The sequence below is a fragment of the Danio rerio genome, chromosome 7, assembly GCF_052040795.2.
Source record: "Danio rerio strain M-AB ecotype USA chromosome 7, GRCz13ab, whole genome shotgun sequence".
NCBI lineage: Eukaryota > Metazoa > Chordata > Actinopteri > Cypriniformes > Danionidae > Danio > Danio rerio.
Window position 1 is genome coordinate 40,993,400 of NC_141027.1, and position 26,601 is coordinate 41,020,000.

The window sequence follows — 26,601 nt, forward strand, 5'->3', positions numbered from 1 at the left end:
TGAAACCAGAGTACCCGGAGGAGACCCACGCGAACACGTGGAGAACATGCAAACTCAACCAGCCACCTTCTTGCTGTAAGGTGACAGTGCTAACCACTGAGCCACTGTGTCACCACATTTCATTATAAAAATGGAAAACATTTATGCATTGGTTTTATCCAACTGTTAAATTCTTCTTTCCCATATCTAGGTATTCAAGTCAAAAACAAGTCCACATGTCATTAAAAATCTAAGATTTGAGATTCGTCCTGATCAATGGGCATTCATATATTTAAAACCCTGCAGATGATGATATTTTGCATGAAAAGTATACAGAGCAGAAAAACTGCCCACTTTCTAGTATATAGGTCTTTAAAACACATAAATGTTACATTTATATATTTCACACTTGTTTTATTTTTCTAGAGAATGTCATTACTACAAAAAAGCAATAACGTTTTTGAAAGTCTGCATTCATATTTGCATATGGCCCTGCACAGTCACAGTCATTTGTTTTTATTTTGGCATTTTTGTGTGTGAATTATTTACACATCTGTAAGTACGGAAGCTCTATAGCTTGATTTTAGCGTCTCGGGCCTCCATGGCTTTAGTGGCGACCTCGGCTCTGTCCTTGAGTACCTTGGCTTGCTCAGGTGGTTCTTGTGTGTTAACGGTGCGGAGCAGAAAGTGACTGATGAACAGCTTCAAGCCTTCCCGAAGCATTCCCAGCTTGGGAATTCCAGAAATCCTGAGGCACAATGGTAGACACACAGGCAGATATTGACATACCAGGCCACACACAAGATGTTTTCAATGAACTCCTTCACATCTGGGCCTATATTCACAAAATATCTTAAGTCTTAAAAAAAGCTCAGAGCCTGCTGACTTAGAAGAAAACCTTAAAAATAAAGGATAGTGTCAGTCCTAAATTTAGGACTCCTTAAGTTTTAGTTTTAGCGTATTTCACAAAGCATTTTAGGATGAAAACCTGCTCTTAAACTGGTGAAATGTTAAGAGTAGCAAAGAGAACTCCTAAAGTCATGAACAAAGACCTCAAGACCTAAGACCAAACCACAAACCATGCTAAAATGGCTGTCATAAGCATACCATTTTAAAAAACATTTGACCACAAGGAGCTAACAAAAGTTATTGCCCTAATCATGGAGGCATTCTTATATATATATATATATATATATATATATATATATGCAAAAATATGACACAAATATAAACATGTCCATTTTATATATTTTTAAAAATCTATAAAATAAACAAATGGCAGCATAATATTCCAGCATAATATTGTGTCATTAATCATGCTGACATTATCCATAGCAATGTCAACCCTGCCCTATAGTTTGAGACTTCTCTTGTTCTTAGTAAAAGTTTGTCTCAGCAGCTTTGTAAATAGAAATGAAGAGAGAAAGATAAGATCAAATGTTTTTTGAATACAAACCCTGGTGTTTCATTAATTTGAGTTTTAAATGCCAAATAAATATTTATTATTTAAAACATATTTTGAGATTAATATAAAACTATACATAATGAATATAATATCTCTTGTTAAATTACGCTGCAAATGTGAAAGTGGTTAGCAACAACAATGTTAAACATTATTCTCACCTGCCAAATATATTCACAAGATCTTCTGGTTCGGTTTCTTTAAGGAGTTTTGACAGAATCTGCTTCAGGAATTTCACTTTAGGCTTATCAAGCTCCCCAAACTCAATAGCCTAATGAGATGGTGAGAGAACAGGCAAAAAAATTAAGTCATACTAATATGTAAAAGATTAATATAAAAGATGAAATAGAACACATATTCAGTTCTTAGCTTATATAAGTACACCCCTCGCAAATCTTTTAAATTAATATTTTTAATAGGAAGCTTTATAATACTATATTTGCGCATATACATTAGATTAATCAGTACTGAAGCCAAATCTGGAGTTTATCTAACAAAATAACCTACGATAACAGTCCAAAAACCAGTACAGCCACATTTATATGTTATAGAAAAATATTAAATACAAATTTAAAACGAGGAAAAATCAAAAGAAACAAAAATATTGAACAAATTTGTTGCAATTTTGTAGGTTATTTATTTTTGCAATATTTTGCTATAATTGTATTATCTTTCAATTTCTAAATCTGTTTGGTGACTAAAATATCAGTTTGATAAATATATCCGTTTAATAAATCTGTTTTGTTTAAATGCACCAAAATATATTGCCTATATTCACTGACATATGGATAAAAATAGTCATTTTCAAAATGGGGTGTACTCAAATATGCTGTGCACTGTATATTACAAGACTTTTATTAAAATTAAAAGTATTTTTCCAAATTAATTTCACACTTGTCAAGTTCAAATATGTAAGTTTTGTATATTAATTAGAGTTTATATTTTTTTCATCATTTAAAAACATAATTTTTCACCTAGCATGAATGTACTATTCAAGTTCAAGTCAAGTGAAGCTGAGCTTTTTTGTTTTTCCACTACACATGTAAACACAGTGGAACGAAATGTTGTGTCATGCAGGACCACTGTGCTACATAAAAAAAAAATCATAAATATGAACACAAAACTGGAGGTAAGAGCTGTTTAAACCTATACATAATTAACATACAGGAGCAATAATCAAACTATATTATCATATACATAAACTATATTTACTTAAACTATACACATAAACTATGGCAGACTATACGATTAGTTTTATATAGGCAGAACAATATTGTGCAAAAAGGTATTTTACGATTAAAAAAACAAGTAGTGCAACGTGATTTGCTATATTTTGGCACAAACATTTCTCTATATTGTTATAATTTGTCATCTAGTAAATATTGTAAGTTTTGTTATCATGGAACGTGTGGAAATGTTTAAACAATGTGTGTTACAACTAACCGTGTGTTGTAATGCAAGCTTTTCTTTGTGGAGAGGGAGGAACATTATCACATATTACCTTAAGAATAGAAAGAGACAGAGACTTCCTGTGTAAAAGATGAGTGACCAGCTGGACCAGGTTACTGAAGGACCTATTGGAAAGGTTTGCCAGGTCTCTGAACTTATCCCATAGACTAAACTGAAAGGTCATCTAGAGGACAGGGGAAAAGCAGAGAGGGTTTACAATTTACAAAATGAAGTCAACAGCTTCAAGCTGCTAAGTATTACATGCTGTAGAATTGAGTGTAAACAGATCAATTCTCTTTTGACATTATGATTTAATATTACTCGGTCATGCAATAGATCATGTGCAACAGAAGATCAGGCATAAGCTTTTTTTAAATGGGCAAACCTATAAATGAAGAGTTTAGATGCAAAAACCTCTACATGCTGCGTGAAATGTTCCTTTACAATGAGCATGTTTCTTTGCACCTATGTTAATGTTCAGTTATTTTGCTTTGAAGGCACTTACAATGACCTATTATTTGCCATAAAAGTAAAATTTCTGAATCTACACAAAGAGCATGAGGAAAAATGCTGATTTTAAAAGAAAGTTTTAGAAACTCTTTATTTATAAGTTTTCCCATAAAAAAAGATTATGGCTGATTATGGCATTGCATATGACAAGGGTGCCTAATCCTGTTCCTGGAGATCTCCAACTCTAAACAACTTCTAACAAACAACTTAACCAACTAAGTTTAAATACAGGTGTGTTTTGTAGCAGGTTGCAGCTGAACTCTGCAGAAAGGTAGATCTCCAGGAAGAGAATTGGGCACCCCTGGCACAAGATATCATATAATGCATGACAGAGTATTATAAAATCATAATATTAATAGAGTTGTGCAAGAAGAATATAGTTGGGTCCATCAGGATTTTCCAATAGAATTTTTCAATTTAAAGAAAAATTAACTGTGATAAAAAAAATAATTATTTATTAAAATTATCATTAATAAAGCAAATCACATATCAAAAATGTGAATATTTGTTTGAGTCTATTTAGTTTTTGTTGTAGAACAAAATATTTAATTATCAATTACACGAAAGTCAGAATTTTCATCATGATGGAACCATGAAGGAACCAGTCTCCCAGGTTTTACTTTTGATATAATCATTGCCTCATAAAGCTATATATATATATTTTTTTAACTTAACGGCTGCATCAAAGTATTGAAAAATATATAATTATTCATAGTTTGACCATTAGTTTTTGTGCAGACATTCCAAGTTGAATATAGAAAGCACAAGCTTCCGCTCTAAATGCAGTAAAATCAGTGACACCAACTAAAACCAGAAATCTGTCTAACGCGGACAGAGAAGAGGGAAACACTGCTTTTTTACTCTACCTGGAACCGCCGATCATGTGAGCAAAGCTTCTCAGCCAGAACAGCATAAAATCTATTAAACATCTTCTCCTGCAGGCAGCAGTCCATCAAAACATGAACAATCTCCCGCTCTTGCTGGTCTTTCAATCCTAACCTGAGAAAGAATTAAGAATCCACTGTCTTTATTTTATCTTAATTTGTCTTTATCTTATTAAATTCTACACATTTTCGTGGTCAAAAACAAATGCTTGTAACTTTGCATACTGCTGATCCTGTTTTTATTTTAAAGTAGAATGGCTGAAAAACAAAAAATTTGTTTCTATTCCCTCTTTTAAAACATCTGCATAAACTATGCATTACTGAATATACATTTATTTAGCATCCTTTTATCACGAACTGTGTTTGTCTTTCTGTAAAAATACAAAAAATTCAAATAAATTTTGAAAATAAAATAAATAAACTTTTAATTAAGACAGAGCCTGTCACTAATAAGTAATCAGAAAAAAACAGAAACTACACTGACAGACCTTAATAGTTTTTCATACGCATCCAAAAAGTCTTCACTTGACATGAGAACACAGAAAATGTTCCTCCTGACGTCAGTGTTCATTCTTTGTTTACGAGCAAGCTCCAGCATTTTTGCACTGTACTGCAAATTGATAGAGAAATAAACATATTAAAATTACAAGTTATGTATTGCCTTAAATCCTAGCTAAAATAAAACATGTTAAAAAACTCCAGATGTTAAAACAGAAGTATTTTTGATACATTTTGTGAAAAGCAAACATCATAGAATTTAAATTACTGCTAACAGATTTACTAACGTATTTTCCCCTTACTTGCTCTCCTTTAGTGGATGGGGTGGTTGTCTTGTTCCCCTGGTCATCAATCATGGGTGCTCCACTCCAGGAAGACCCCACAATCCACCAGCGGCCGACACGCTCAGCTTCCAGAAGATTGTCCAGAGAGACCCTCAACTTCATGTCACTGCTGCCAGCACTGCTGTGAATCTGTTAAGATAGTTCTTTTTAGTGTAAGTGGGTTTCGGCACAAGATACAAACACATTTCTGCGAACATACTATGCTAATCAATGTGACCACACCAAACTATGGAATGAGCCTGACCCCTAGTGGACACTGCAAGAAGTACATTAAGTACCGATTATACCAAACATCAAATTTACTCACCCTCAAACCATTCACAAAATCAAACCTTTATGAGTTTCTTTCTTATGAACACAAAAGAAGATTTTTCGAAGAATGTTCAAAAGCCACTGAATCACATAGTGGGAACATTCTTCAAAATATTTTCTTTTGTGTTCAAAATCTTACCAGCAAAGCTTGAATAAATGTACTCATCCTAATAAGACAGTAATAACTGCTCTAAGCCCTTTTGCATTGCAAGCTAAACTAAATTAACATCATTTGCTCACCAAAGTCCTCTGAAGTTTTCTTAATTTCTCTACAGGTTCAGGGTCATAACCTGGAATCTTCCTCATGTCGTTGTTCTTCAATGCCATCATCGTCTCCAACATAAACCGAATCTGAGAACAAAACAAATGTCTGTCTGTTTTAATTTACACCAACTGTACTGAAAGTTTTCAGGAAAAGATAAAAAGTTTCACTGGATTTATGATTTAAAGTTAAGTGTTTGAGTAAAACTTCTGATTACTTCACATTTAAAATAAAAATGTTTATATTCATTTTTAGACACCATCAGAGAGGTTAAAAATCAATATCTGATAAAATAACTCTGATTTTAATTAGAAAATGCTGAATGAAACATGTTTTTTTGACCAATTATCATTTTTTTCTGAAAAAAGAATGCCCTAAATGACATTTTATAAGAAACTTTTTATTTTTTTAATCAAATATAGATTAAAACAAATATTAACATCTTAAATCTACACATGATAAATTCAGCCTTCTTTAAAGGTGTATATTAATAATCTCTATAGCTGTAAATATAATACAATACAATCATTCCAAAGCACCAATAGACAGCTTCTTCAAAGGTCAAAGTAGCCTTACCCTTGTTTGGTCCTGAAATTGTTCTCCTTCAGCACTCGCTTTCCGCTGAGCCTCGGAGATCAACTCCTTAAGAGCTATTGGGTCGTCCTTTCGGAGCGCGAACCCAACGGTCTTTAGCACCAGCAGAAGCAGCTCTATATCCTTTGAGCTGAAAGATGTCACCAGTTTCTTCAGAATGTCAAACACCAGGACAGCATGGACCACATGAAAGTTGTAGAGGTGAGCAATTATTGATACCAAGTTGTCACATTCTTTGTCTGTTCCATCAAGCTCACTGTAGATTCTATCAAACTGACGGACTACAGTCTCTAAAAAATGAGCTCCAACCTTTAAACATGAGAAAGAGAGTGGAATTAGTCAGAACCAGCAATGCAATGATAAACCATATTGCCATGATGGCAAGGTATTGATCCACAAATTGAAATGAACTGAAGATCAAATACCTCCAGGCCAACACTATAGTGAAGCACGCTGACAAGTAGAATGTGCTCCATTAGAAGCCTGAAAAGGAGAGAAAATGTTAATAATAAGAATTTACGTTGGTGCAAATAGTCTAGTGGTCAGTGTGAAACATATATCGTAACTGCGTAGTGGGAGTACCAAGTTAGATCCTTAATCACAAACCTTTACTCAATCCCATCCCCCCAAATATTAGCCCATATCCTCTTACTTCACTTCCTGTCAATATATACAATTCCATCATAATTAAAAAAAACAAAAGTGTCAAAAATGTATCAAATAAACAAATAAATTAAAAAATAAATAAGGCGACGCAGTGGCGCAGTAGGTAGTGCTGTCGCCTCACAGCAAGAAGGTCACTGGTTTAAGCCTCTACTGGGTCAGTTGGCGTTTCTGTGTGGAGTTTGCATGTTCTCCCTGCATTCGCGTGGGTTTCCTCTGGGTGCTCCGGTTTCTTGATATAGTGACTGTGTGTTTAAGTAAGCCAACAAGTGGTAACATTAACTTAAAAAAATACGGTGTGATAAACTTTGATGTCAGCACGAGCCAAGCTGATGGTTTCAAATGTACTTTTAGACACTGCTGAAAACATTGACATCCCATAAATCATTTGAAGCAAATGTAAAAGCTTGGATGCTTGTAATTGCTAGGGTGTTCCAGGTTATCACAAAGGTGTCTGTATGAATGCTCAGCTTGTTTGCTGTGACTGTCATTTGAAAATATATATTTTAGGTAAACTGTTGGAAACTTAAAGGGATAAATTACCCAAAAATGAAAATTCTGTCATCATTTACTCAAACACTTGTCCCAAACCTACTTGATTTTCATTCATCTGTTGAACACAAATGAAGATATGCTGAAAAAAGACAGTCATCGACTTCCATACCATGTTTTGTTCTTATTATTGATGTCAATAGCTGCTTTTTACCATTCTTTAGAATATATTGTTTTGTGTTCAACAGAAGAAAGAAATTTATACAAGTTTAGAACCCCTTGATTAAGTAAATAATGAGGAAATGTTCATAAAGCTGTTAGAAAAGATAAGCACAACAATTGACAGCATGGCTTTTAAGTTCACACTTGCTTCATATACTTGCTGAATTGTATGATGGCTGTGTGCATTTTCAGACATAAACTGTAACTAAATGAGTGAAAATTATGCACTACCATGACTTTGATGTTATTCTAGACACAACAAATTTGCAGGAAATATAGGACAAATTAAAACAGTTCTAAAATCCGTTTTAAAATATCAAACATGTTTGATGTTCTCCAACTAAATGTAACATTTAAAGCAGTGGTGCTCAAATTGTCCTCGTGGGTTGGTGTCCTGGAGAGTTTTGCTCTAACTTGCTTCAACAAACTTGTCAGAAGAAGCTTCTAGTAGACCTATAAAGAACCTGATTAGCTGGTTTAAATTGGAATTTGGAAATTGGAATTAAGCTTGGCAGGACATGGTGCATCCAGGACGAAGTCTGGGCATCCCTGGTATAAGGTTTGTACCCATGGTGTCATCTTTTCATTAATGTCCTAACGCGGCCCAACAAAAGTTAAAAAATTTACTCTGAATTTGAGTTTTATAACTGATGCACCCAGACTGTTGATAAAAGCTAACATTTGGAAAGTCATTTAAAGGTCCCCATGCTCAGGTCAGAACAGTCTGAAGATCTGTCTCAAATGTGGTGGATGCAGCTTGAAAGCTCTTTACTCAAATAGTTAAAATAGAACATCAGTGAGTGAACAGGTCAACATAAATAAATTGAGTTATATAATAAAATCACTATGAGAAGTGTAGACCTTTCTGGCATGAGAGCAGGCGTGACGCAGGCAGCCAGCAGAATGTCAGTGAGTGTATCGTTCATGTCCTTCCTGCTGGTGTTCATGTACAGCTCTTCCAACTGACTGCTGATGGACGCCATGTTGGGCTGACTCAACCTGCCAAGCAGAGGGCAGAGCCATCAAATAACAACAAACTGGTGAAGTCAACGACACTAAATGCTTTTAAAAACAAAGCCTCTTTAAAATGCATTAATCAAGTTAATCTCTGTGACACCTTACCTGTTAATCAGACCTTTCACACTGCGCTTCAGCTTCTCCAGCTCAGCTTTGCGTTTGCTGTCTGCAGCCTCTCGCAGGTGAGGTGGAACATACTTGCCAGTTGTGGCAGGATTCTACAGCAAATAGAAGACCAAATAACTGATATTAGCTTCAAAGTATAAGGTGTATCCTGGTTTGTGTCCTTATGCACCATTATGAGCAGATAATGCACTTATAGACCCTTTTCAGTATTCAGTTTTCTCAGTAGCGGAAAGCGTCATAGTTGGGTGAACTGAAAAGTGCAGCGAATGGGAGAGTACAACTAATAATTTTTTACAAGCCTATTTGCTAAAAAAAGAAAAACTCCACGATGGTGTAATCAAGACCTTTAGAAAAAGTAAAAAAATAGTGTGAGACTGATGACGGCCAGAGGAGAGAATAAGGTCAAATTTACTCTCAGCCCAACAGACGCCGCATTAAAAACGCCTCGCACGAGCAGTAATTCATTTTTTGTAATTTGATGCAAAGATGATATAATACATACATAAACACATATAAATGTTTTTATGTTTAAAAAATCTAAATATTAAAAACTTTCAAGGATTTAAGATTATGATGACCGTTAAGCATGTCATGTTGAAAAGAGGCCATTATAAAAGGCCACTTTATAAAGTCTTTCAAACTCTGATGACTTTATAAAGTTGATAAATTAGATCAGGGGTGTCAAACTCAATTCCTGGAGGGCCGACGCCCTGCACAGTTTAGTTCCAACCCTGCTCCAACACACTTACCTGTAGGTTTCAAACAAGCCTGAAGGACTCAATTAATCAGAATTAATTAATTCGGTCCTGGAGAGCTGGTGTCCTGCAAAGTTTAGTTCTAACCCCAATCAGACACAGCTGGCCTAGCTAATCAAGCTCTTACTAGGCAGTCTAGAAACGTCCTGGCAGGTGTGTTGAGGCAAGTTGGAGCTAAAATCTGCAAGACACCCCTGGCATAAACAATAAGTGCATGGTGTGTAGTATGTCTTTTGGGACAAAGCATTACACCTGATGAGCATGCGATAGTAAAAAATAGTGCTGAATAAGGACACTCTGGTCTTCTGTAGAAATGCTTTACGGTTGAATTAAGGTTATATCATCACAACTTTGAAATTCATCAATCATTTATTTTCTGCCAATTTTCCGGGGCCGGGTCGCGGTGGCAGCAGTCTTAGGAGAGAACCCCAGACTTCACTCTGCCCAAACACTTCCTCCAGCTCCTCCGGGGGGATCCAGAGGCATTCCCAGGTCAGCCGAGAGATATAGTCCCTCCAGCGTGTGGGACATGCCTGGAACACCTCCATACGTAGGCGTCCAGGAGGCATCCGAAAAAGATGCCCAAGCCACCTCAGCTGACTTCCCTCAATGTGGAGGTGCAGTGGCTCTACTCCGAGCTCCTCCCGGGTGTCAGACTTTGAAATTCTGATACCACATCTGAAGTTAACGGAGCAGAAAAATGACACTCTAGAGCTCCTTTAAAACTGGAATTAATTTTTGAACATAATTTTTCTGTTATTACTGTGACATAACTATTGCATAAACCTTTATATAACCAATCAACTGATTTTAGACTACTTCTTATAATACTATTTCTCTTTACATTTAAACAAACATCTGACCAAAAAAACTCTAAAACTCTTTATTCTGTCTTTTTTTATCACTGTAACCCCACTGTGACCAGTTGTTTATCAAAGTATTTACTTATTGCTGTTTTTTCATTGTTTTGATTACTGAAATAAATGATAGAAAATAATAAGTAGATGTACAATGACATACTAGTTCCTGGCTTTCAGGATTTTTTTGTTCAGATTCAGCTTCCTCCACTTCTTCATTTTCCTCTGATGCATCCGTGTCATCCTCTTCATCTCCTTCTACCTCCTCATCATCTATTTGTGTGTCTTCCTCCTCCACGTCCTCCTCTTCCTCCATCTGCGCTTCATCCTCTTCCTCACCATCACCTGTGTCTTCATCGTCTGTCATTTGCTCCTCGCTGTCTTCTTCCAGCTCATCAAAGTTCTCCTTGGCTTTGTCAATGTCCATTTCTTCATCGCTCTCATACAGTCCCGTAGCAGACGCTCCAGGCTCAAGAATTCCTAAAATATAATCTAACCCATCATTGGTGAAAGACTGAGGCAGACTCTTCTTGTTCTTTCTTTTATTCAGTCCAAGGCGTTTCTCTAGCTTCTTTATTTCTCTGTCCTCTTCGACATTCGCCTCTAACAGAGCCAGCTTTCTGCTCTCGTTCAGGCCAGATTTCTTTTTCTGCTTTGGCAGATCTTCTGAGAAGTGGACTTTCTTACTTTTCGTCTCATCTTTAGCGTCTTTAGTCTTAGCATCGCCTTTTTTAGTCTTCTGCTGTCTCTGAGGAGCATCTGTAGTCTTCTTCAGGACTGGTTTGTGTGTGTTTTCCTCCTTCACAGCAGGAGTGTTTGGATTAAGCTCCTCGCTGGATTTTGCCATTGCCTGACCCATGTAGTGGCTCTTCATCTTGGCTTTCTTCATCTTACGTTTCTCCTTGCGCAGGTCTTTTCTGCTTTTCCGCTTTACGAAATTTACTCTTTGGTCGTTTTCATTTTTATCGAAGCCTCCTTTACTCTTCACAAAGTCGCTGACTGAATCCTTGAGTTTCTTAAATTTGTCATTGTTTGCTTGCTTTCCACCTTTACCTTTGCGCTGCCGCTTTGCCTTCATTTTCTAAGTGGATTATAAAGGAACGCGCATACAATCTTCTTCTTATTTTTTTATTTTAATAGGTACGTGTCACAGACTAAACAGAGTTATCGAAAGTTTACACATGCAGAAGCTGGAGGCAGCCATTGGCGTTTTCTTCGTTAGACATTTCGAAAGTGAAGAAAACAAAATTGAGTTTATCGCCATCTGCTGAGTCGGAGAGTAAGTTCTGTCATCATTTACTCAAACTTCACTTGACGCAAACCAGTTTGAGGTTTTCATTTAATTTTTCAAAAATTAAAACATTTAACCATTGACTTCAATAGTATTAGTCTTTCTTACTATGGAGGTCAATTTTCAGGTTTCTATAACACTTTTCTAAATAGCTTCTTTTGTGTTTAGCAAAAAAGTAAACTCATAAGGATTTGGAACCACTCGATCATTTTTGGGTGAACTGTCTCTATAATAATGTGTATAGATTTATTAGCAGTATGTACTGTATAAATATATACCAGAAGATATATGTATAACTTCTTGTATACTTGCATATGAACAGGACATATTCACATACAGACATTTTAGCTTACCCAATTCAACTATAGTGCATGTCTTTAGACTGGGGAAAACAGGAGTACCCGGAGGGAACTCGTGCAAACATGGAGAGAACATGCAAACTCCACACAGAAAACTGACCCAGAAAGACTCGAACCAGCAACCTTCTTGCTGTGAGGTGACATCGTTACCCATTGCACCACCGTACCGCCCCATAATTTCTTATAATTTCTCTAATATGCAAGTAGTGTCTAGAAATAATAATTAAGTAGGCATGACACTATTTTTTGGTACACAAGATGCTCTGTTGTTCTGTTCCGCTATTAATATGCTAACATATAAAAATTAGTATTTTAAAATGCAATATTTAATGTGTCGGACACAAAATAGACACGTCAATTTGTTTAATATAAAATTAATAGTAATCTGACCAGTTAACCGTTAATAACCGATTAATGAGCAGCGTTTGTCGGTTAGCAAAATTAACGAAATGAACATTCCTAGTAGCTATTTAATTTACTTTTTCTATGTAAGAGAACTTGATTGAAAAATAATTTTCAACATGCTTGAACCATCTACACAATGGAGTTTAGTTACATGTATTTGTATTTTGTTACAAAGAAAACAGAAGTGATATAGCTTTGGCTATTTATTTTTTTTATATATGGCTATTTATATTGTTAATAATTTGCATAGTTAATATTGTTCTTTGATGTTTAGTTTATAAAGATTTTTCAAATGTTATTTAATAAAAAATAGTTTTAAAAATCTTTTTTTTCCCACCCCACAAAAAAAAAAAAAAAAAAAAAAAAATCGTGATACGAACCGAATCGTGGGTCAAAAATCGTGATACGAACCGAGTCGTGGGTTTGGTGTATCGTTACAGCCCTACAAGTTACATAGAATTACATATTAGTGTGTATCTTCTGTAAATCATGGTAAAATGTGATACCCACTGTTTTTGATTATAAAACATTTTAAGCTGCATTTTTCTTTTATTGATTTATTTTATATTACTCAATGCCTGCTAACTAAACATCTGTTGCCAACAGTAACATATTTAGCTAAGTTAAATTCACTCATACTCCTGATTCATTTTTCACAAATAAACTCGACACTCCTGTGACCATACATAAGACAAGTTGTTTTATGGAAATATTGATGGATGAATGGGTGTATTACCTAAATGTAGCACAGGAGAAAGTCCTCTATTTCCAGAAGGATTTTACTGTATTCTTCTTGACAGGCCATCTGTGTACATCCATCCTCCTGCCTGTCGTAAGTCGCCGAATGATGACGCGATATATTTTGACTGTGTTGTGATCGTTTATTTGGCGCTGAGCGCAACCGCTGTCAGTCAGTCGAGCTCTTCCAAAGGGCGGTTTATTTATCTGATAAAGTCGCTTTCTCTCGCAGTGAATGGACTGGCCACCAAAATGCGTTGCTAATGAATGTGTTTCTGCAATATGAAGAATGGAAGACGATGTGACGATCAGAGAGCAGAATTTCCACAGCCAAGTGCGCGAGTACATCGTGAGTACAGAGAGACCCATTAAAGCACAGCACACTGACCCTTTATGCTCCGTGTTCATTATCCAGCTTGCATTTAGACTTCATTACGCATATTCCGTATAATGAAATCATGAATGGGTTTAACTGTGGTTAAGACTTTTGATAAATATCTCTAGAAACAGAACTGAGTTTAAATGAGGTCCATTAGGCTAGTTGGTTAGCCTCTTAGCTTGTCGTTAGCTACAATATTGAGCTCTTTAATCCCTTTCTGTGACTGAGCTCGCAATTCATTTGACTTCTAACCCAAAATTAAACGCGTTTTGTAAATAATTGTTAGCTGTCTGTAATTGTATGCATGAAGCCGAGTAACCTTTGTGTCATATTTCTAAAACTAGTAGAATTAGGACAGACTGAACTATCGTCAACTGACATTTGAGTAATCCTAACGGTTCTTCACTGACAGCTTGTTTACAGTTGTTGGTGTACACATGAGCATTGCAGGTTTGCAGTGTTTATTTTGGGTGTTAGGATATAATGTGCCTCTCCTTTCTGACTTGGCAAACTTGGGGCCAGTTGCATAAACTCTTACCAACTAATTTGACTGACTGATGTGTTTTATTTAACAGGTTCACGTTAGACCAGCCTATGTTGTTTTTGAGGTTAAGTTGTCCCTATATTGTTTATAATGGTACATTGAATATTCGGTCTGAAATCACATTTATGTATAACTTCAAAACAACACATGCACTATTTAATTGACTGAACAATGTTGTACTTTGATTGTTGTTGGTTGCTTAGAATTTTCTTTTATTATTATTATTATTATTATTATTATTATTATTATTATTATTATTATAACAAAGCACACAGGCTGAAAAAAAAAAGGCGAGGGCAAGTGGCGCAGTAGGTAGTGCTGTCGCCTCACAGCAAGAAGGTCGCTGGGTCGCTGGTTCGAACCTCGGCTTAGTTGGCGTTTCTGTGTGGAGTTTGCATGTTCTCCCTGCCTTTGTGTGGGTTTCCTCAGGGTGCTCCGGTTTCCCCCACAGTCCAAAGACATGCAGTACAGGTAAATTAGGTAGGCTAAATTGTCCGTAGTGTATAAGTGTGTTTGAATGTGTGTGTGGATGTTTCCCAGAGATGGGTTGTGGCTGGAAGGGCATCCACTGCGTAAAAACTTGCTGGATAAGTTGGCGGTTCATTCTGCTGTAGCAAACCCCGGATTAATAAAGAGACTAAGCCGACAAGAAAATGAATGAATGACACAGGCTGAAAAAAACAATATAATGAAATATATTATTCATACTACACCCCCCCCCCCCCCCCCCCCCCCCTGTGGTTTCTTTAAACTGGGGTATCCAATTAATAGAAGTTAACAGAAAAACAAAAGCAAAGTACAGTATCAAGTATCAATTATACAAAGTAAGGCAATCATCCTGATTCCTGATCATTGTTTTGTGCAGTAAACGTGGAGATTTTGTCCAGATCTTTAATGCACACATTTGTAGCAAGTTCACTCGAGCTGTGGATAATTATAATGTCGTACAGTTGTACCAGCCACTTGTATGTGTCCAAATTATGTGATGAGTTTCTCAGTAGCAGAAGTCATCATAGTTGGGGAAAGTGCAGTTGGGGAGTGCAGTGAATGGGAGAATACAACAAACATTTTTTTTGATCTTATTTGCTCAAATATTTAAGAAAAACTCCATGATGATTTTATAAACACTTTTAGAAAAAGGAAAAAAAGTGTGGCGCTGAAGACGGCAGCCAGAGAAGAGAATAAGTCAAATTTACTGTCCAGTCACATAGACGCGGCATTATAAACGCCTTGCACAAGCAGTAATAGATTTTTTGTAATTTGATTCAAAGATGATATAATACATTCATAAATACATAGAAATGTTCATGAGTTTTTTTTTTTTTTGAAAATCAAAACTTTTAAGGATTTAAGATGCTGATGACTGTTAAACGCGTTATAACAGGCTTGTGAAAAGGGTCCATTCCCACATCAGATGAAAAAAGATCCAAGTTCCTGGTCAGGACATTTATAACAGAGAGGACTAAGGAGGCGTTGATACGATGTCTTTTGAGTGGGGTTCAGTAGGTTCTATGACAAAAGTTATTGTAAATGAGTTGGTGATTGAGATTTTTAGATGAAGTAAAAATGTTCTGCCATACTCTTTCCCAGTCTGTGACACCCTCTAATAGTTAACAGTCAGTTGCCCAACTGCGCTGTATAACAAAATGCTTTCAATTGAGAATTTCCAAAGAAAAGTTTTCTGAAATTGTATTAAGGAGAAATTTTGAATGTCTGAAAAAAAAAACAATTTTACCTCAATTATGCTTTTATGAAACCCGCTTAAAACCTTTGACCAGTTTTCTTAACAAATAAATGACTAACTTGTTGGCATTTTATGCAATTGGTCACTCATGTGATTAATGAATGGATTGCATGATTTTGCAAATGAATACATTTCTCAGTACTCTGTGTGTGTTGCCAGTTATGTCTGACCAATCTGATTTTGCCAACTTTTTGCTAGAAGGGTAGCCAAGAAATATTTAATGTTGGTAACAGTTATCCCAGCTTAATCTTAAATACAAAGCTATGTTAAATCGATTGATTCAGATGTAGATGCAGACATTGTTTTTGATTCACACAATAAAACAGGATTTTATATGCATTGAAAGCATATTTAATGCAGGCAATTTGTATAATAAAATTTAAAAAACATGTTTTACTCTATGACGTAAAGCAATTAAACGTGTTAGTATAGGAAATTCCGTTTTTTTTATGTTGTTGTTTTAGCGAAGTCTTTTGTTTTTTACAGTTACACCAGACCTTACAGTTGAAATTTTGAAACTTATAGTAAAAAAAAAAGAAAATATAGAAACACACACACACACACACACACACACACACACACACACACACACACACACACACACACACACACACACACACACACACATACACAGTCTGTGCATTCGAAAGAGTGTCATATGTGTGTGTAGAGTGTGTATGAGATAGCTGTTATCAGGCACACATACAGTTCGAGTTATTCTAACTAAAGTCTGTGCTGTGCAGATAGATCAACTTTTCTGGCTCTTTATTGTTGCTGTGCTGATAATGTGCAAACAGTTTTTCAGCTTCCCTTTTTAAAAACGAAGTGATTAGATATTACTTATACAATAATATTGATTATATTTGGCTCTTACTGAACAGAATCGTTAATTTCGGAAGATGATCTTGATTAAGACAAATCAGGAATTCTTGTGTGCTAGTAGGACTGAACAGTATATCATTTGAGCATGGATATCACAATGTGTAAATCTGCAATATTCACATCGCATGATTAAATTATTTATTGAAAAATAAAAGATAAAGATATTAATATATATAATTATTTTTACAATAATGACCATTATATTTTACATTTGATTGTTCAATTTCTTTACATGAGTACTTGTAAACTCCACAGAAAACTCTAAAAAGCACTGTTTATTTGTTTGTTTTTGCTTGTAATTTACTATAATTCAGATCCCACTAGCTGGCAAATTTTTCACCTATTTTGGGTTTTAGGTACGATGAAGTTGCTCAGCTCAGCTGGCTCATAATACCTTTGCTTGAAAACAAAAAGAGATTAAAGTCAAGCTGAAATTTAAGTGACTAGCCAGCTAATCCTGCTTCATGATACAGGCCCCAGTTCTCTTGGTTTTTATTTTGTCTAGACCAAAACATTAAACACAAAACATTTCGAAATGACACATTTTCTAATTCACTGAGCTTTCACACCTTAATTTTTAAATCATAACCTAAATATACAGTGAAAAGAAGTTATTTGTTATTCCGATGCAATGTAAAGAGGTTAACTGGAACTTAATCTGAATCTGATTTCCATTCACAGCTCCAGTTAGGTATATTTTTATGGTGGAGTAAAGTTGCATATATATGTAATGGAGAACTGTGTTAATGCTCTGTAGTTTTGTAAGGCTACAAGCAAGGTGTAATATGAGTGAAAGTTCAGGCATGACTGGCATGTTTACATATCCATCAGTCTGTCCTCTTAAAATACTCCTCAGTGTCATGGAGACTGGCTGCTGATTCATGCATATAAAGCTGAATTCACACTGCACAGACAGATGCTGGCAAAAGTGGACAATCACAAGTCCAGTATGTTCAGTCATTAAAAAACATCACTGCTTCACAGACAGGGCTAACAAAACCAAATGAAATGTGGTTTACGTTGGTTATTGATGTAGAGTGAATTGGCCATAAGGCTTTGTCTCTGTGACAGATATTACATATAATTTTATTTAACCATGCTTTAACACTGTTGGGCTATTAGTATGTATACTATATACATTTTTTTTTAAATATAGACTAGATTTATACTTATAGTATTTGTATTGAAAATCAAATCAATAGATATTTGGGGGTACATAGCAGGCACATAATTTTTTTCTTCACTTTTTTTACATTAATATTTCTAACCTGATTTTTAGTTTATGTTCTTTTTAATTAAATGTCTATGAGGGTCTAAGATGAACGGGGCTTTTCAAAGATGTTAAATCAAGATTCCTGATCAAATGTATTAGATCCAGCCCCTGATACTGTCAGAAGATATCACTTTCTCAGATATCAATTACAACAGTTTTCAAATGCCCAAACCTGGTTATATCGGCTGAAGCTTATAATTGAATTATTTGATGTAATAACAAATACTTTATTTAATAACAAAACAAATCTTCAGAGTAAGTTGAAAAAGCTTATCCGATTAATCGACCGACTACAGTGGTAGATTAATCATTTATTAAAATAATCTATAGCTGCAGGTCTAATATCACCTTTGGTTTGTTACTTGTTTGGTTCCCAAAACTGTTGCCATTTTCTACCAGCAAAGACATCCATCTTCTGATTGATCAGAAACATTCTCTTACTAGAGATAATCAATATATTTCAAAACAACACTTTGATTAAAAAAGCAACAATGGAAAAATAGTAAATAAAATATAATAATAATGTATAAAATGAATATAAAAAGTAGTAAATAAATGATTTACATTTTGTTGTAAATTACATAATTAACTAGAATAAAATGATTGTACATAACAGATAATTCTGATTTTGATATTGGCTATCATACAAACATTTTTAGAAAACGTTCACAAAAAAACAATCAGTGTAACTGTTGTGTATATGCATGTATGTCTTCATAAAAGCAGGCAGGCAAACATTTGAGAAGAGGAACAACAATATATTACAGTTGTTTAAACCAATAAATGCTGTTATCAGTCAATTGTTTCCCATCATGCCTTTACTATCATACTCTGTGAACAGCTGTGACAAGAATTATTTGACCTGCAATTGGATGATACAGATTTCTAACCAACATGTCTCACAGTGATCAGCAGACGGGTGTTTTGTGCAGATTTGTTCATCTCATATAAACCTGATGAATTCTTGATTCTGTTACTCTGAATGAGCTCTAATAAACTGCCGGTTTAGTCAGCCAAAGGTTGGCTGGTTATGTCAATAGTAAGAAAAAAAAAAAAACTTTTACACAGCCAGCACTTATTTGAGCATGCCAGAAAAGCAAATATCTATTTTTTTTTTAAACTTTGTATTTTAGGTTTCATTAAAGATCTAACAATAAGTCAGTTGCAAAACATGACATTTTGGGCATTTTTTACAGACAGTTTGATGTTTTATTTTTTTAAACACTACTTAAAATAATAAAGTTGACGCTGCCGCCTAATATGTTCTCTCTATATTTATAAAATACTTTAAGTTGAATTTTATGCAGACAGGATGTTTTGTGAATGCAATATTTTCATGCACTGCTGTGTATTGCGATATATATGCAATTTCACCAGATGACTAGAATAGCTTGTAAAGAGTTCATAATTTTAAATCGATTGGGATGACTAAGTAGGGGAGTGTATCTACATAAAATATAATTAAAGAAATGACAAGTATAGTTAAATACAACAGACAAAAGATGCAAATAATCGGTCATTTATGTATTTACAATAAATACTGTAAATTATGTATTTAATTTATTTTCTGGGGAGTCAGATAGAAAATTCTGCAGCAGAAATTAAATAATCACTATAGAAAATTCTGCTGCAGAACTTAAACAAGCACTATAGAAAAGTCAGCAGCAGAAAATAAATAATCACTTGAAAATTCTGCAGCAGAAATTAAATAAGCACTATAGAAAATTCTGCAGCAGAAATGGATTAAATAATCACTATAGAAAATTCTGCAGCAGAAATTAAATAATCACTAGAAAATTCTGCAGCAGAAATTGATTAAATAATCACTGTAGAAAGTTCTGCAGCAGAAATTAAATAAGCACTATAGAATATTCAGCAGCAGAAATTAAATAATCACTATAGAAAATTCTGCAGCAGAAATTAAATAAGCACTATAGAAAATTCAGCAGCAGAAATGGATTAAATAATCACTGTAGAAAGTTCTGCAGCAGAAATTAAATAAGCACTATAGAAAATTCAGCAGCAGAAATGGATTAAATAATCACTATAGAAAGTTCTGCAGCAGAAATTAAATAAGCACTATAAAAAATTCAGGAGCAGAAATTGATTAAATAATCACTGTAGAAAGTTCTGCAGCAGAAATTAAATAAGCACTATAGAATATTCAGCAGCAGAAATTAAATAATCACTATAGAAAATTCTGCAGCAGAAATTAAATAATCACTATAGAAAATTCAGCAGCAGAAATGGATAAAATAAGCACTATAGAAAATTCAGCAGCAGAAATGGATTAAATAAGCACTATAGAAAATTCAGCTGCAGAAATTAAATAATCACTATAGAAAATTCTGCAGCAGAAATTAAATAATCACTATAGAAAATTCAGCAGCAGAAATGGATTAAATAAGCACTATAGAAAATTCAGCTGCAGAAATTAAATAATCACTATAGAAAGTTCTGCAGCAGAAATTAAATAATCACTAGAAAATTCTGCAGCAGAAATGAAATAATCACTAGAAAATTCTGCAGCAGAAATGAAATAATCACTAGAAAATTCTGCAGCAGAAATTAAATAATAACTGTAGAAAATTCAGCAGCAGAAATTAAACAATAATAACAACACTGTATTGTTTTATTTAAGTACAAAGGTACAAATAACCTTTAAGCTTGAAATGTTTAATTTATTGTGCCCAAATGTATAAGTTTGCTCAAAATTGTTACAGTCAGACCTTAAAAACACCTCAAAATAAAAAACTTTAACTCAAAGATTGAAATTCACTTGAAATTACTTCACTACAGTTAACTGTAACATCTGGTCAACTATAATCCCAACTACATCGCAGATCTCTGTACTGTGACTATTGCGGACGCACACATTACGATATCGATCCTGGGACTGAGACGATATATTGTGCAGCCCTAGTTTCAAATCAATGTTTGGAAACTCAATCTCCTTCTCTCTGTTTTTTAGGTCTGCTTCCTCTTGTTTGCAGTACTGTACATTGTGTCGTACTGCATCATCTCACAGTACAAGAGGAAAAGTGGTGAGTAAGACTAATCTGGTTAGTTTCTGATCAAACCATACAATACCATTAAAAATAAAATGTTCTTTATGACCTGCAAGGTTTTCATATAAGGTGATACTAAATTTTTTGTGACAATTGAACTATTTTATTGGTTGTAAAATCTTTTGAAGACTACAAATCTCAATTCGGGTATCATCCAGCTCCGTAAAACAAGGTGCTTCTGCTATCAGACTCCCTGATACAAACAATCGTAAGGACAGTTATTCCTTACTTATTCTCGAGGAGGTCTCGTCCTTTCATTAAAAAAAAACAAAAAAAACATAACTAATGTCAGCTAAATCCTTATAAGCAGTTTATCATAGGAGAAACTTGTTTTAAATAAAAAAAAAATGTAATAAAATATATTAACTGCTATTTACTGTTAAGCTGTTAGACTACCAGCCCTATATGGATTTTCTGTGGTCCGAATCTTCATTTACTTTAGAGTGATTGAGTTTTGTGCTGGGTTCTTTCTTTCTTTCTTTCTTTCTTTCTTTCTTTCTTTTTTTATCCCATTTGGCAATCGATTCCTCTCCCCCCGCTCCTCCATCCACTCTTTAACCCTTTTTGATTCTGGACAGCCTCCATCTGGCCGATTCATTCAGAAGGTTTATTCAAATGTTTGTGATTTATGATAAGCCAGTATTGTTTTCATGTTGCTTTCAGTTAAATGAAGAGAAATTGTGCTTTAGTCTTATTAAACCATCTGTCGTGTCCCTGTGTCCTCTGTTGTGTCGCAAGTTCACAGCAAAGAACTTTACACTGGATGAAAAGAAAAACAAACTTACATTTAAGATAGCCGGCACATCAGAAGCAACAGTAGTAGGTTTACCAAAAATATAAATGGCAAATCTAATGCCATTGATCTGTGTTTTCCTATGCCAACAGATGACCAGGAAGATGAGGATGCCATTGTCAACAGAATATCGTGAGTTCTTTGATACTAACATATGGGACATAAAAAGTGTTTTTATGGTACACTGAAATAATTCGTTTATAAGAGGTGATATCAATAAAACTGATGTTTTCCCCCCCCCAGATTTTTCACTGTACTTTCTGTTCTAGACTATTTTTTTCTTCATATGATACAGCAATAATTTATCAGGACATAAAAAGTAAAACAGAAGCAAGTTGATGATTTAATAAAATCTTTAACATAATAACATTTTAAAATAATGATTGTTTAATTTGATCTTTCTTTCAGTATGTACCTGTGTACATTTACATTGGCGGTGTCTGGAGGTGCTGTCCTCCTTTTACCATTCTCTATAATCAGCAATGAGATCCTGCTTTCTCTTCCAAAAAACTACTATATACAATGGCTCAACGGATCTCTCATACATGGTCAGTATCATGACTTTTTATACAGTATGTTTTAACAACTTTACATATAGGCATACATAAGGTTATATATTGTGTCACTTAAAAAAAATAACTGTGGTATGTGTGCTACTGCTTTGTTCTCCTGAAAGCACAGCAAAACTAGATTTCTTTTTTGGATGCTTTTATTTTAAAATGGTGTTTAAATCTGTTCTTTTGTTTAATTAAAAGGTTTATTAATTAGCAAGCCGCCTAAATTTATTTATAAGTCCATACTCTTCTAGAGTTATTTTTTCTACGTTTCAGCCATGGCCACAAGGTGGTGTTGTGTGTCTATTTTTTTGTAATTATGTTAACCTGAGAGCAGTTGTTTGACATTAAAACGTTGAGGGTTTTCACTGTGACAATGCAAGGTTCATTTTTATTTTGTTTGTTTGATTTTGGAGGAAAATTTAAAAATAAATATAAACATGGTGTTAAATTGCCCACACTAAAATAATAATTAGATTAGACAAGTTATTTACTGAAGCAGGGGTGGAGTGGGAATGATTTCTTATCATATAAAATGATATCTATCATGTTAGTTTCATGCTTTATGATCTGATGTGTTTTTCTTCAGGCCTGTGGAACCTGGTCTCCCTCTTCTCAAATCTCAGTCTTTTTGTGCTGATGCCTTTTGCCTACTTCTTCCTGGAGTCCGAAGGCTTTGCTGGTTCCAAAAAGGTACATACTTGTTTTTAAGTTTAATAGGTATGTTCAATGGGCTGGTATAAGTTTCTGACATTATGATAAACTTGGATAAAAATATTTAACAGTTTTGTAATTACTGCTCTATTATAGATTCTTATTAAATGGCTGGGTAAAAACCAAAAACTTTTCCCCCTTTGAACACAATACATTTTATTTTGAGAAACTTAAAATATTTTGTAACACTAAACATTCATTCATTCATTCATTTTTTTTTTCGGCTTTATTAATCTGGGGTCGCCACAGCTTAATGAACTGCCCACTTATCCAGCACATGTTTAACGCAGCGGATGCCCTTCCAGCCACAACCCAAACACCCATACATTCTTGCACACACAATCATACACTCCATACACATTTAGCTTATTTAATTCACTTATAGCACATGTCTTTAGACTGTGGGGTAAACTGGAGCAACCAGAGGAAACCCACGCGAACACAGGGAGAACAAACTCTACACAGAAATACCAACTGACCCAGCTGGGGCTCAAACCAGCGACCCTCATGCTGTAAGGTGATTGTGCTACCCACTGCGCCACTTTGCTGCCCTAACAGTAAACATGTCAGGCTAAATAATTCAAATGAGTCATTGACTTCTGCTGTCTTTATTAGTCATTGGGTATCTTTTCTGCTGGAGATACTGCTGTCCTAAAAAAATTAAATAAACGTAAAAAAAAAAACAATCTTACATATACTGTGGGATAGGGCTGTGTTTTAATATGGGCAAAAGAAACTCATCAAAATTTTCTTAAACAATAATGCAATTTCAATTTTAATCCCAATTATGACACACACAAATGGTTTACAGTGTGAATCTGAAAAAATATTTCCAAAGGAAAACAATTAGCTCAACAATTAGCTCTTTATCAAACACCTGTAATATGTCTTTGAAACAGACATAAGCCAAAAAAATTAAAATCACCTTGTAAGGGTGTAATAAATGGTCTCTAGAACAGACCTATGGGAAAACAAATAAACAAACCACTGTGTGTGTGTGTGTGTGCGTGCGTGCGTGCGTTCGTTTATGCGCCCGCGCGCGCTCGTTCTGTTTAACCATGTCAGAAGTAGTTGCATGTCCTTCCATATGTGTCCAGATTTTTTTTTTTGACATGCATAGATCATAGACCTCTTTGTGACGCTGCCGTGAAATAGTCTGTTTACAAATCGTGTCTTTTGCATGCACAAGTTCGTTATCTCCAATGAAAGCGCGCATATTGGAAGTGACGCACACGTATTAGATGCGCACCCAGTTGAAAACATCTTTACTTTCAGAATGCTACAAGAGAGTCACATAACAAGAAATGAGCAATCAGCTTTTAACTTTGGAATGTACACATTTCGGTAGACTGATTAACTCAGAAGACCCAAACACCCAGTGCGTTTTCATTTTCTCTTTAAAGGTTCAAGAATCCCTTGAGTACTTTTTTAAAGATTTTAACAGATGTGTGTGTTGAGCTTTAATTAAGTGAATGTTAGCACCTGTTAGCTTTAATTGTGGGGAACACGGGACAATTTTGAGCTTTTGTCAGCTAATTTCATCTTCCGGGTTTAAAATTATTTTTACAATTTACAAATGGCCTGATTCTGTGATACATCAGCCTTCCTCTATCCAAAGTAATCGCACACCACAGATGTTGACCTTTCTTGGCACCAAGTCCTTTTCTGCTGAACTCGTCATCCCTGTTTATGCAGGCTATTTTTCATTAAGCTCAGTGTCCTATTCTCATATTCTTTTTAGTTGTGCTGCGTTACGATTGGTTCAAATAGCATACTGTGGGAAAATCGTGCTGTAAAGCGATTTAGAAATTGTGCATGTTCAAATCGCGGTTTTGAGACGTTTTCAATAGTCGCACAGCCCTGAACATTTTTAACTGAAAATTTTGACAGTTTTAAAACCTTGACTCCTTCAAACCACGGTAAACCTTAAAAACAGTTATCGTCCCATGGTTAGTGTTCAAGCTTGAGCATTTATGTTTATTGTATCAATTCGTTATATCCAAAGACACATAAGATACCAGAGACATTTTCTCACTTTTGTGCAAACCAATACTGCCAGCACACCCAGGTTTGCGCACTTACTCACACTCACTTGTTCAAACGCACACAAACACACACACATGGTTTTATGTGTCCCCCTTTTGATTTCAGCCACCTCCCCCCCATCCTAAAAGAGATAAAAGTTCAAAAGCAGAAACCTGATGTCATTAGTCTCTGAAAGAAAGAACGTAAAGCAGCAAACACACATCTCCACAATAGAGTTAGCAGGCAAAAATGAAAGGGTGGGAGGGAATGCATCAAGTTGCCCTCTGTCTTACTCTCATCACAGTTTGAAGTCGCTCCTGGTTTATGTCGCTTCTGGCAAAGCTAAATAAAGATTAGTTGCTACTGTAGTTTATGAGGCCGGCACTCATTTGTACGGGAGCGAGGTGTACTGCTTCATTTTGTCTCGTTTGCACCGTGACTGTTTCTGGCCATTGATCAACCAGAAACGCAGGAGAGAGGGAAGCACTGCTTAATGTTGGCTTACACGTCTTGGAATGACCGACAGAGTGTATTATATATGTGCGTGAGTGTGTGTGTGTGTGTGTTTTGTAGCTAAAAAGAGGAAATGATTAAATAGTGGCATTTGTATGAAAGCCTCCTGCTGATACAGGGAAGGGTTAAGTCGTCAACTGCAGAAGCCCATAAAAGCAAGATTTCATGTTTTCTTTTTAAGTATAAAGTCAAATGGCCTGCTTGTGCTGGTCTTCATAGTTAAACAAGGACGTATATATATGGCCAATTGCATTCAGTAACTGGAGGAAATGAAACTGGGTAGTTTGTTAAAAGCTCGTGTGAGTTGTAGCTGCTGGGTTTTATGGGCCAGTGTTTGTATTAGTACTTCATCCAATGTAATAAACAAAAAAACAATGTCAGCGGGGAGTGAAAGCGGTTTTGACTTTTTCTCTCACACACTACAATTTGTATGCAGCAGCAGAAATGTTTAATAGTTATAAAATAATTAAAATAATTATATACATAATATATTTTTTGACACCAAAATCAGTATATTAGTGTGGCTTTTGAAGAATCATTTTTTAGCATCAGAGTAATCAATGATGTAAGTTCAGATTTAAAAAATAACATAAAAAGTATTTTTTTTTATTGTACTTTATTTATTTCATTTTATTATTTATTTTACTTTATTTATTGTATTTTAATTTAAAGGGATATTTTTACCCCCCAAAAAATTTATGCTCTCATTTATTCAGCCTTAACTTGATCCGTAGTTTGAGTTTGTTGAAAGATGGATATTTTGAAGAGATACCATTGAACTTTATAGTATGTTTGTTTTTTTTTTGGATGTCAACGATTACAGTTTTCCAATGTTCTTCAAAATGTTGTCTTTTTATGTTCAATGGGCGGTCTATTACAATATCATATTTTTA

At 34.9% G+C, this 26,601-nt stretch overlaps 2 protein-coding genes across 5 annotated transcripts in view; one reads left to right on the plus strand and one right to left on the minus strand.

Moving 5' to 3' along the window:
* Positions 1 to 378: 378 nt before the first annotated feature.
* Positions 379 to 13,297, minus strand: nom1 (nucleolar protein with MIF4G domain 1). Of its 2 annotated transcripts, none has more exon segments than NM_001044832.4 (12): positions 379 to 727; positions 1,603 to 1,712; positions 2,943 to 3,074; positions 4,267 to 4,399; positions 4,773 to 4,894; positions 5,085 to 5,255; positions 5,679 to 5,789; positions 6,277 to 6,603; positions 6,720 to 6,777; positions 8,533 to 8,670; positions 8,794 to 8,906; positions 13,218 to 13,297. In NM_001044832.4, coding segments are annotated over 10 exon segments (1,464 nt in total). In that variant the 5' UTR covers positions 8,655 to 8,670; positions 8,794 to 8,906; positions 13,218 to 13,297; the 3' UTR covers positions 379 to 549.
* Positions 13,298 to 13,354: 57 nt separating this feature from the next.
* The window catches only part of lmbr1 (limb development membrane protein 1), a 59,013-nt gene continuing 45,766 nt past the window's right edge, over positions 13,355 to 26,601 (plus strand). For 2 of the 3 annotated variants that reach the window (XM_087259513.1, XM_087259514.1), the window contains exons 1-5: positions 13,355 to 13,568; positions 21,013 to 21,085; positions 21,995 to 22,034; positions 22,311 to 22,450; positions 23,046 to 23,149. In XM_087259513.1, coding sequence (XP_087115639.1) covers positions 13,509 to 13,568; positions 21,013 to 21,085; positions 21,995 to 22,034; positions 22,311 to 22,450; positions 23,046 to 23,149 — 417 coding nt within the window. In that variant the 5' untranslated portion in view covers positions 13,355 to 13,508. 3 annotated transcript variants of the gene reach the window in all.